The following is a 12,387-nucleotide window of genomic DNA, read 5'->3' on the forward strand; positions in this document are numbered from 1 at the left end:
TATTCCTTTAAAATATGTGAACTATCGCATTTTGGAATGGGCGGCTGTAACAAAACATTAAAAGCGTCCTGGCAGTTATCAGACAATGGAAATACCAATACACTGAACAAAGGACGTAGCGAAATATAAAGAATGCAAGAGAGAAACATGCATCCTTTTAAAGTCCCCAAATGCCAGGCACATTAGCCCAAGAAGAAGTGGTCACAAAAGTGCTTTTTTTTCCAAAAGGCAAGTTGATTTTCTTGGGGTATTTTTCCCCCCCTTTGAAAACGTTTCGCTTCTCATCCATGAAGCTTTTGGTTCTTCTATCCTCTTGCATGAGAAGAGAAATGTCTGAAAGGTGGGGGGGATCCCAGAAAGTCCACTCACCTTTGGAAAAAGCGCAGATCTGAATGATTGAGAACCTCTCCGTAGACATAATGGTAAAAGGTTGGAAAAACCAAAGAAACTTTACTTGCACGCTGGAGAGTTGAACTTGCTCGGAGCATGAACTTTTCCAACACAGGCGCGTTTTACAAGCAAGGCTCCTGCTGCTAGATTGCGCAGTCGCTCAACTGCAAGGCATGATTCGCTGCTCCCAGATCAGGAGGCGGGAGAATCATGTGCCTCCTTTGCATATGAAATTTTTCGCTTTTTAACCCTTGCTTAACTCTTAAAAGGCGAAAAATTCCTTATGCAAAGGAGGCACATAGTTCTCTAGCTTCCCCCTACAGTTAACACTAAGCAGACTCAAAGTCACTGTGACTTGGAGTCTGGCAGCAACTACCCTGGCCTTTTTAATTATTTAAAAAATTCTTTCCTTTTCCTCGTTTGACTGGTGAGGCCCCGCCTCCTCTGCCTCCAGTGACTGCACGTCCCTAGTAGTATGTTCCATGTTGTTTGTTGCATTTCCAGCAGATAGATGAACACTCCTGGAACATTTTTGCAATTCTCGCTGGTAGAAGGTGCCATCTGTAGAACATCTTGTACATGTTCTCTCTATAAGCTGTTTGCCATCGTTAATTTGTAGTTTATTTCCCAATTTTTTTCCCATTCCGCCAATTCTATACTATACCCAAAGTTTATCACCCATGTTATCATCGTTCCTTTCAGTTTTTTCTTCCATTTTAAATTTTAATAAGTAGTGATATATTTTTTTAATCAATTTTTCTTCGGTTCCCTGTAAACCTTTATCCAGCTCTTGCGACTCCTTATAGAATCCATCCCTTTCCCTATCTTTTTTATACCTTGCCTGTATTTGTAAATAGGGCCACCAGCCAATATCTATTCCCTCGTCTTTCAGTTCTTGCCTTGTTTTTAGTCTTTCTTGGTTGTCTAATATGTCTTTATATCTTATTATCTTGTTTATGTCCAATACGTTAGGATATATCAGAGCCTCCATGGTGCACAGCCAGGTTGGGATTTTATTGTAATGTTTTGTTTTGATTTTTAACCATGTTTGTAGTAGAGCTTTTCTAATTAAATGTTTTTGTAAATAGCTATGAATCTTGTCTTTCCCATCCCAAATAAAGGTGTGCCAGCTCAATTCCAAATTATAATCTTCTATTGTTAATAATCATCTGTTTTTTTAAATTGATCTAGTCTTTTATCCAAGTGAGAGGTGCTGCTTGGTAATAAAGCTCCCAATCAGGAAGTCCAAATCCTCCTCTTTCTCTACTGTCTTGTAACAATTTTAATTTAATTCATGGTTTTTCCCCTGACCAAATAAACTGTGCGATTAATTTGTTTAAGTCTATGAAAAAAAATTTCCCTAGGTTAATTGGCATCACTTGAAATAAAAATAAATTTTTTAGTAGTATATTCATTTTAATGATGGCAATTCTTCCCATTAAGGATATTTGTAGTTTCCTCCAATTTTCCAGGTATATTTCTTAATTTTCTGAATCGTTTTAACATAATTATCTTCTTTAATTGTTGAGCATATCCTTGTCAGCCAAATTCCTAGGTACTTTACTCTTTTTGCTATTTGCATTCCCATGTTTTCCTCTAATACTTGCTCTTTTTTTTTAGTAAAAGTCTTCATAATGATCTTTGTTTTGTTCTTATTAATTTTAAGTCCCGCTATCTTACCTCTATTCCTCTATTTTTTGGATTAATTTAATTCCTGATTTTAATCAATCCTCTAATATGAATACCATATCATCCGCAAATGCCTGTGTTTTATATTCTTTTTAAATTTTTAATCCCTTTATTTCTTGATTGTTTCTCATTTTTGTTAGTAGAACTTCCAGAGATAGTATAAATAATAAAGGTAATAATGGACAACCCTGTCTCACTCCTTTCCATATCTTAACTTCTTCTGTAGTATCACTATTTATTATTATTTTTGCTGTCTGGACCGAATAAATTGATTCTATCGTTTTTATAAATTTTTCTCCAAATCTCATCATTTTTAACTATGTGATAATGAAATGCCAATTCAAGTTATCAAAGGCCTTCTGGCCAGCTAAAAAGACCAGTGCAACTTGTTTTCCCAGATTCTCTTCATAATATTCTAGTGTATTTATAATTACCCTCATATTGTTTTTTAACTGATGTTTTGGTAAGAAGCCATTTTGATCTGTGTGGATAATTTCATTTAATATTTTTTAAATTCGCTCTGCCATTATTGATTTAAAGATTTTATAATCACCATTTAGTAAAGAAATTGGTCTGTAATTTTTTATTTGTTGATGGTTTGAATCTTCTTTGGGTATCGATGTTATATATGCTTTCCTCCATGATTTTGATAACTTTGTTTCTATAAGTGCTTCATTAAATAAGTCTAAAATAACTGTTTCTGTCTGCCCTTGCATGGCTTTATAAAATTCTACAGGTATACCGTCTGGGCCCGGCATTTTATTATTTTTTTGTCTCTTCAATGCTTCCTTTAATTCTATCACTGTGATTTTTTTGTTTAGCATTTCTCTTCTCTCTTCTTCAATTTCATGTAGATTCCATGTATTTAAGTATTGTTCGATACTGTCTTGTAATATATTTTCTTTGCTGTACAGAGTCTCAAAAATTTCTATACTATATTTTTCCCTCTTTCTGGTATTGAATGTTTCCCCTTTATCTTGTAAATGATGTATTTTTCTTTTTTTCTTTTTCTTTTTTCAATTTGTGTGCTAACCACCTTCCCGGTTTATTCGCAATTTCAAAATAGTTTTGTTTTGCAAATTTGATTTTTTGGGCCATCTCTTCTTGTGTCATCAAATTTAATTTGTGTTTTATTTGTTCTTTTTTCTCCTTTAGTTTTGATTCTTGTGGGTTTTTTTGCAGGTCCATTTCCAATTCTTTAAGTTCTTTCTCTAATGTTTCTTGTTTTTCCTTGCCATATACGCTATTGTCAACCCTCTTGTAAAAGCTTTTGTAGTATCCCATAGATTTTGTAATGATGTTTCTTCTTTCTTATTTACTTCGTAGAAAAGTTGCAATTATCTTTCTATCATTTTTATATATTCTTTATCTTTCACTATTCTTTGATTCATTGACCATCTCTTTTCTTTTTTGGTCCTTTCCATGTTATTTGTATTGGGTTTTGATCCACCCTGGTGTTTGTCATTATTTCACTCTGTTCTGTATCTCTTCTCAATTCTTGGGTTGACCAAATCATATCTATCCTTGACCATGATTTGTGGGGATTTGAATAATATGTAAATTGTTTGTTTCCTATATTCCTTTCTCTCCATACATCTTTCAGGCTCAATTCCTACACCATTTCGAAAACGGTAGATGGTAGCATTCTTTTTTTTTCTTATTTCTTTTGTTAGTCTTGTAGTCATCATTGATATCTGTTATAGCATTGAAGTCGCCAATTAAGACATATATCCTCATATTCTATTTCTGTTATTTTTTGATGGATGTTCTTGTAAAATTCTTTTCTGTTTTTATTTGGGGTGTATATTGCTGTGAGAATAATTTTTCTTGTTCTGTTTCTATTTCTATTATTAAAATCCTCCCCTCTTCATCTGCACATTTTTTTGCATTTATCCATTCTTTGATGTATATTGCAATTCCTCTTTTTTTGTTGTGCTAGTGTTGTAAATAATTTTCCTAACTTTGGATATCTAGTAGTTTGCTATATTGGTTTTTAATATGTACCTCTTGAAGGCATACTATGTCCATATTCATTTTTTGTAATCTAGTCAAAGTTTGCCTTCTCTTTTCTGGTGAGTTTAACCCATTTATATTTGAGAGTGACTTAATTTCTTGTTCCATTGTGTTATTTGTGTGCCACCCTTAGTTTCCCTGCGTTTCTTGTCTCTATTCCTATTTTACTACCTTCTTGTTCTATTTGTTCTCTTTCATGTCTTTGTTCTCTTTCTTCCTCCCTATTTTCAACTGACTGTTCTTCTTGATTTCTACTCTGGTTCCTCTTTACTTTCTTGTTCTTCCTCAGTGGTGAAATGATGTTAAAGAACTCATGTGCTTTCTCAACTGTTTTAGATCTTTTATCCTGTCAGGTAATCATCACTGCCTCTAGTGTGAGCCATCTGAACATTACATTGTATCTTATTAGTGTTATGTAAGGAACTGATATTCTCTTCTCTGGTCTCTCACTATTTTCGGGATTTGTCTCAGGATTTGTATCTCTCTTCCTTTTTTGGTTATTTGTTCTTCTCTCACTTTCTTATATACTTCATCTCTTACCAATTTTCTAGTAAAGCATATGTGGATTTCTTTTGGGAGCCTTTGTCTCCTGGCATAATTTGTGTGGATTCAATACAACTTGTCTATGTCCCTTCTCGTTTCTTGTTTTTTTTTTTGTAATATGTTCACAACAATTTCTGTGATTGTTTCCCCTAAATCCTCCTCCTTTTCTTCTACTATATTTTGAAAGTGCAGAAAGAAGCCAGCTTTTTTGAGTTCCAAAAACAGTATTCCCCCCCCCAATTGTCTGTTTAGTGTAGTCAACTTCTCATCTACCATCTCTATTCTCTTCTTTTTTTCTACCTTTGTTTCTACTTTTTGAATTTTTTGTTCATTTTTTGTTATTTCACTTTGTATTTTCCCTATTCTATCATCTATTCTTCTAATCTTCATTTCTCCCATTTCTAGTTTAATTTCTTCATGATTTCTCCTAGTTTCTTTGTGATTTTTGTAATTGTCTCTTGTGTTTTTGTATTTTTTTCTTGTGTTTTCAGCATTGTTTCTTGTATCATTGCTAATGCATCTTGCATACACTGAAGGTTCGTTGTTAAGCTCGCTTTCTCTAGACCAAGTGTGCTCTCAATTGTATGCTGGTTTGAGGGTGAAGACGTTGCTGGTGCTGGATTGGATGCTGCCTTCCTATTCATTTTACTAATTGTTGTTGTTGTACGTGTCATTTTTTATTTTAATTTCCTTACAATTTTTCCCCACAATAACATATACTTCTCTCTGCCCACTGCCTGTTTCCACTCTCTTACCAGCGCCTTCAATCTTTGAACTTTCCCTCTTCCCCGTACATTTCAATTCAATTCAATATTATTCAATCTTATAATCTAACATCTTAATTTTTATATATTTGGGTTTGTATGTAAGTCAATCCACACAATATTCATGCAATATTCAATATATTTAACGTAACACGTTCTTGATTTGATTTAGTATATAATCTTATATCGTCTCTTTAATTGCAAACTATCATCCCCTACTTCAACACTATATTACTATTATTATTATTTTTATATTCTCAAGGTATACAGTATGTTTAGGCTAATAGATCCTTAATTTTAATTCTTATATATTATATAATATGTCATCTATATATAATATTGATAATTTCAGAGTATCACAGATAGTTCATCAGGTTGCATCAGCAGATTTGTTCTATATATTGTTATTCAGTTCTTATTTCTTTCTCCACTAGATGGCGGTGTTGCTCTTCTGTCATGTAGGCTTTTTCCCCCCCGCTCTTCAAACATCCGTTATTTTCTCTCAAGTATTCCAAAGTATTTCTCTCTCCTTCTTCGCTGTTGTCACTGATTTATCTTCCTCCAATTTCTGTTTATTTCCCAAATCTCTCCAACAGTTCTCTCCTCCTTTGCCTATTCCGTTCCGTTCTCAAGTCACTCCAAGTCTTCTATTGCTACAGGAAATCACGTGCTTTCAGCCCTCCTTATAAGTGTCGATATTGAGCTGTATCCAGCTCGCTTCAAAGTTTTGAAATTCTAGCTCAAAGAGTTTTTAGTAGAATTTACATCGTTTTAGTTTAGTTGTTTTACTTATTCTCACCAATGTTGCTGTGTTGCAGGGGTGGGTTTCTCGCCCCATTCCAACTGGTTCGGTTGGAACGGGGCCGGTGGTGTCCTCGTGCACGCGCGCAGTGCACGCATGCGTACTAGCGCCTGTGCGATGCTCCAGCTGCTCCTGGAGGATCGCGCAGGCACTGTATGCGTTCTGCGCATGCGTGGAATAGAATAGAATAGAATTTTATTATTTGTATGCCGCCCTTCTCCGGGAGGACTCAAGGCGGCTAACAATTCAAAAGGGGAAAAAGGGGAACATAAAACGAAATACAGATAATTAAAATAAGCAAGAGTCACACAACCATACAAGAGGGGAGGGGAGGGAACTCATCACCCCCAGGCCTGCTGGCAAAGCCAGGTTTTGACGGCTTTTTGGAAGGCCTGGAGAGAGGTGAGGGTCCAAATCCCTGCGGGGAGTTCATTCCAGAGGGCTGGAGCTGCCACAGAGAAGGCCCTCCCCCGGGTAGTAGCCAGATGGCATTGGCTAGTAGATGGAACCCGGAGGAGGCCAACCCTGTGAGATCTAATGGGTCTGTGGGAGGTAATTGGCAGCAGGCGGTCTCTCAAGTACCCAGATCCAATACCATGAAGGGCTTTATAAGTTACGACTAGCACTTTGAAGCGTATCCGGAGACTGATCGGTAACCAGTGCAGCTCGAGGAGGATAGGTGTAACGTGGGTGTACCGAGGTGCACCCACAATCACTCGCGCGGCTGCGTTCTGGACGAGTTGAAGTCTCCGAATACACTTCAAGGGCTGCCCCATGTAGAGTGCAGAACTCATCAAAACCGGGTAAGAAACACGGGCGGGCGGGTGGATCCTTCGGCGTTCCCGGAAGTTACTTACTTCCGGGTTCGCCAACCAACCGGTTCGCGGGGACCGCCGCGAACTGCCTGAAACCCACCCCTGCTGTGTTGCTATCTTCTCTCCCTCATGTGTGGCTGTCACCACCCAAGAAGAAAGGTTAATTTTTTCTCCGGTGATTTCAAGCGGTTTTCCTTTGTCGGATAGGGAAGTTGCTTGAAAGTTGCTCTTTCGGCCCCAGGCTCCCCCTCTCTCCTCCAGGTTCAACTCGTCCTTTTCCAGGATCTTCACCACAGAAACTCGAGCAAAGCTAGCGGAGATCCCATTCCTTCGTCCACATGGAAGTGACGTCACTGCAGCAAGTCTGGATGCAATATTCTAAGTGCGATCTTACAAAGACTTTATAAAGTGGTACTAGTACTTCACGTGACCTTGATTATATTCCTCTTTAATGAAGTCTGGGATTGTATTGGATTTTTTGATGGCTGCCACATACTGCTGGCTCATATTTAAATGATTGTCCACTAGGACTCCAAGATCCCTCTCACAGCTACTGTAATTGAGCCAGGTTTCACTTAATCTTATCAGTACAGTTGATTTTTCCTGCCTAAATATAAAACCTTACTTTTCTCTACTTTGAATTTCATTTATTTGGATAGGGCCCACTGTTCAAGTCTGTCAAATTCCACCTGAATTTTGAGCCTATATTCTAGGGTGTCGGCTCTCTCTGCCAGTTTAGTGTCATCTGCAAATTTCATGAGCCCCCCCCTTCTATTACCTCATCTAAATCATTTATGAAAATATTGGAAAAAATATTGAAGAGTATTGGTACTAAAACAGAACCGTGGGATACCCCACTGTGTACCACCGTCTTAATGGATGTAGTTCCATTAAGGACTACACGTTGAGTGCAGTATGTCAGACAGTTATAAATTCATCTGATGCTGCGTATCCCACATTTTTTTTTAGCTTACCAAGAAGTAATAGTTAAATCCTTTTGTTTCTATGATTAGTTTTTGGCAAACGTGTTGGTTTCTGGTTATAACTTTGCTTGCTTATAAGTGTTTGTAGATCTGTTGCTTGCTTATCTTTTCCGAGATCTTCCCATGTATTGATGCCAGATTGATTGGTTGATAGTTTCCTGGATCTGTCCCATGTATATATATTTGGAAACCGTATCAGTTTTTTCAGTTCTCTGGTAATTCCCCGGTCCTCCAAGATATTTGAAATATATGATTCAATGGTTTTGAGATCACATCTGCCAGACCCTGCAAGACGCTATGAGACAATCAATCAAGTCCTGGTGATTTTAACTCTTCTAGAGAGGACAGGTGTTCTCCTACCATTTTCTTGCTTATTTTAATTTGTATTCCAAGTTTTTGGTACATTGGACTGTATTATCTTTTTGCATGAAGACAGATGCAAAGAATGAATTAAGAAACTGTTTTCTCTCTACTGCCCATTACTGCCTTATCATATTCTGTTTATTGGTATTCTGCCTTAGTTGTGTGCCCCTCTTTCCATTTTTTGTATTTATTTTTATTTTTCAGTTTATTAAAGAGTTCTTTGTGTAACCATGCTGGTTTTTCTTGGATTTCTTGTTTTTCTTTTCCAGTGCTATTGAGCTGGATTGGGCTTTTTATAATCATATTTTTCAAAGTTTCCCAAGCTTATTGAGTTGTTTTCCCGTTTAAAATTTTCATCCATGGAATCCTTTCCAAACTCTAAGTTTGTTAAAGTAAGCTCTTTTATAGGTATATACACACCTATGGCAATGTCATTCCTTTTTATTGACCCATATTCATTCTAGGAGGCTTCCATTCTTGGTTGGGTGCTTTTCTGAAGAGATGTAGTGATCTCTTATGTATAATGAAACTCCCTCTTTTATTAGGTTTGTTTCTTTTGAACATTTTGTATCCTTCCATCAATACATTCCAATCATGAATTTCATCCCAAGTTTTGGAATTATGTCATACTTGCCTTCATGTACTAGTACTTCAAGTATGCCTTTTTTATTCCCCAAACTTTGAGCATTTGTGTATAGGCATTTGAGTCCTTTATGGCTTACCCTGAATATGCATCCTAATTTTATATCTTTCTTCTTTTCCACCACCTGCTACATCATTGTTTGATTGCTTGTTTTGGGGTTTATGCTTGGGAATAGTCCTAAAGATCCTGAGGATTGGTCACCCTTCCCCCTCAATTTTGGTTTAAAGCTGTCCAATAAATTGAGCCAATTGTTTTCAAATATATTCTTCCCAGTTCTTGTGAGGTGCAGCCCATCCCCTGCCAAAAGCTCTTCATCTAGGTAATGCAGACCATGGTCTAGGAATCCAAAATTCTCTTGGCAGTACCAATTCTTAAGACAGTGTTTCATTTCTAACATTTGTTCTTCCCTTATTGGAAATGCAGATGAAAACATCACGTGCTCCTAACTCTTTAACTTTCTTGCCTAGTGCTCATTATTTCTCAATATTGTTTTTAGGTTCATGTCTTGTCATTCATCCCTATGTGAAGAAGAAGAAAGGGGTGGTAATCTGTGGGACAGATTATTTTAATAAGGTTCTCGGTCACATCTTTGATCTTTTTCCTCCCGAGACTGATTCTCCTATCACCAACACTGGGCCCTTTTTTCCTAGAGAAGTCTGAACTGCTTTTCTTCCTTTCAAAGAAACACTTGATGATGTCTCTTTTCGAGGGACACTTGATTATGCCATTACCTAGCAATTCTATGATCTATAGTTTCCATGTTGGAGAAAACTGGTATAATCCATGAATGAAATCTATGATTTATGTAATAACCACATATTATCTGTGGAAAACACAACTTTCTGTTTAAATTAAAATACCACCATGGGTAGCTATATGGTTCTACTTTTCAAGTAGATTGTCCCCACAAATTTCTGTGTTAGCTAAACAACCCATATTTTTAGCACGTTCTCTTCACGTGGAGGAGGATATCATCTAATCATCCAAATGTGCTGATTATGAAACATCTTTTGTGTAATCTGATATATGTCTTCTTAAGAATAATTGGAACTAATCCAATTAGTAAATGGATACCAGATTGAACTGTAAGCCATATCTAATACTAATTGAATAAACTGATTAATATCCAACAAATTCAGTTACCTGTTCCACTCATAGCATTTGCTTACCTGTTTCTTTTTTCCCTTCTTTTTCTTCTTTCTGAGCAGAGAAAGAGGAACTTTGGGGAACTGTGCAAGATGAAGTAATGAAAGCAGGAAACAGGAAACAATTTGCCAGCTTAAGAAAATTAATTCCTGATGAATTTGTGACTACGACGCAGTCTGTTGAAAACCTGATGGAGAACCTGGATACATTAGCCAATTTGCAACAGGTGGATCATAAAACAAAAATAGCAGAAAGTGAAGAGGAGGATCAAGAGTTACAGGTCAAACTAGAAAACCTCCTCACCTACTTAATTTTAGAAAGCAAATCCAGAATTCCGACTGATAACTCAGAAATGTTTAATGAAGTCTTGCCTGATAAAGCATTGTGTCATGAGAAACATTGCGAGCATCAGGATCAAACTACCTCTGTTCCCCTCTCACTTGACTTTTTATCAGACAGTGATGACAGTGATCTCTTTGAAGCTGCGTTGAACAGACTATTGGCATTTCTCATCCCAAATGACCTAATTAGGAACATCTCTTCCCAGATGATCTGTATCTTATCTTTTTTTTTTTTATGTTATTTTTTATTTATAAAAGTAATTGGCAACCCATTTTATCTAAGGGTTGCTCTTGGCATCTTACAATATTAAAATAAATAAAAAATTTATTTAATTAGCACATGGCATATCATACCTGGACTAGCAATATATATTATCATTTCACATAGATTAGTGAAGCACAAAAAATAAAAATGTTAAAAAGATCTATGTTCAAATACCAATGTCTAGGCCACCAAATCATTGAAGTGCAGCATTTTTTATATTAAAAAATTCAGATATTAGATCTAATATTATTAGATTAGATATTATTCCCATTTATACAGAGAGTGCTGACAAACAATGTGTGAGGTGTCAGTCCTATTCAGGATTGTCCAATGTTGATGGGATAGTTCAAAGCCTGGCACCTTTTTTATGGGATAATTTATATGGCTTCCTACATCTGGAAGATCAATGACCCATTTGGTTTTTCATTGGGAATTGATGTTAAAGTTGTTGGACAAATGTTAATATGAGTACCAGTGTGGGTTTCTTGGATTTGAGTCTTCTGCCTAAAGCATGAAGAAAGTTGGCATGCACTGATATGAGTGAGTTGTTCATACTTTTTTGGGTATTCTCTTACTAGTGCATTTTGTCTTTGTAAAGCTGGTGGTGCTATACGGTTCAGAACAGGAAGCCAGCAAGTTGGGGTGATTTTAATACTTATGAAATCATAGCATTCTGCTGCAGATTAGACCAAACTAACACTGATGACCTGAGGGTGGAGGCTGAAGGCTTCTTAGCTACCGTATTTTTCCTAGTATAAAATGCACCAAGGTTTTGAGGAGGCAAATTTAAAAAAAAAGTAGGTAAGTAGGTAGGTAGAGGGGGAGAGAGAGAGAGAGAGAGAGAGAGAGAGAGAGAGAGAGAGATAGATAGATAGATACAATAGGGAGGGAGGGAGGGATGGAGAGGGAGTAGTTAGATAGGTAGGTAGTTAAAGGGATATATATATAGAGAGAAAGAGAGAAATACAGTAGATAGGAAGGAAGAGAGAGAGAGTAGGTAGGTTGGTAGGTAAAGGGATAGAGAGAGAAAAAGAGAGAAATACAGTAGATAGGTAGGGGCAGAGAGTGAGAGAGAGAGAGAGTAGGTAGGTAGGGAGAGAGAGAGGGTAGTTAGGTAGGTAGGTAGGTAGGTAGATGTTTCCAGGTGTATTTATCCATGTGCTAGAGAAGGAAATTGCTGACAATCTGAAGCATCTAAGACTTTGTTTCTGCTGGCACAGCACTTGATCAATGTAATTCTCATCAATAACTCTAACTAAAGAGTTTTCCGAAAGGGAAAAAAAAAGTTTATCACTCTGCAAACCTCCTGAAAACGGCCAGTTTTTCACGAAAATGGGCTTGTTCTTTTAAAATGGCATGAATAACCTTTGGGGGGGAGGCTTGCAGATTGTTCCTGGAGGAGCCCCCCCAAATGAGCAAAAACCGGCCAATTTTTCACAGAAACAGGCCCATTTTTGGTAAGAAAATTGCATGCATAGTCTTATGGAGGCTTTTAGAGTGCTTCTGGGAGCTGGGGGGAAGAGTACAATTGAGCAAAAAATGGCCTGTTTTTTGCTCATTTTTGCACTCTCCAGCCCCCAGGAGCACTCTGAAAGCCTCCATAAGGTAATGCCTGGCCATTTTGTTGAAG

General features: G+C 37.0%; 1 protein-coding gene across 1 annotated transcript in view; it reads left to right on the top strand.

Moving 5' to 3' along the window:
* LOC116521207 (leucine-rich repeat-containing protein 37A3-like) overlaps positions 1–11,403 on the top strand; it is a 38,627-nt gene extending 27,224 nt beyond the window's left edge. The window contains exons 8-9 of the mRNA XM_032235898.1: positions 10,214–10,705; positions 11,336–11,403. Coding sequence (XP_032091789.1) covers positions 10,214–10,705; positions 11,336–11,403 — 560 coding nt within the window. The remainder of the gene's footprint in view (positions 1–10,213; positions 10,706–11,335) is intronic.
* The last annotated feature ends 984 nt before the right edge of the window (positions 11,404–12,387 follow it).

Source organism: Thamnophis elegans, chromosome Z (genome assembly GCF_009769535.1).
Source record: "Thamnophis elegans isolate rThaEle1 chromosome Z, rThaEle1.pri, whole genome shotgun sequence".
Lineage (NCBI taxonomy): Eukaryota > Metazoa > Chordata > Lepidosauria > Squamata > Colubridae > Thamnophis > Thamnophis elegans.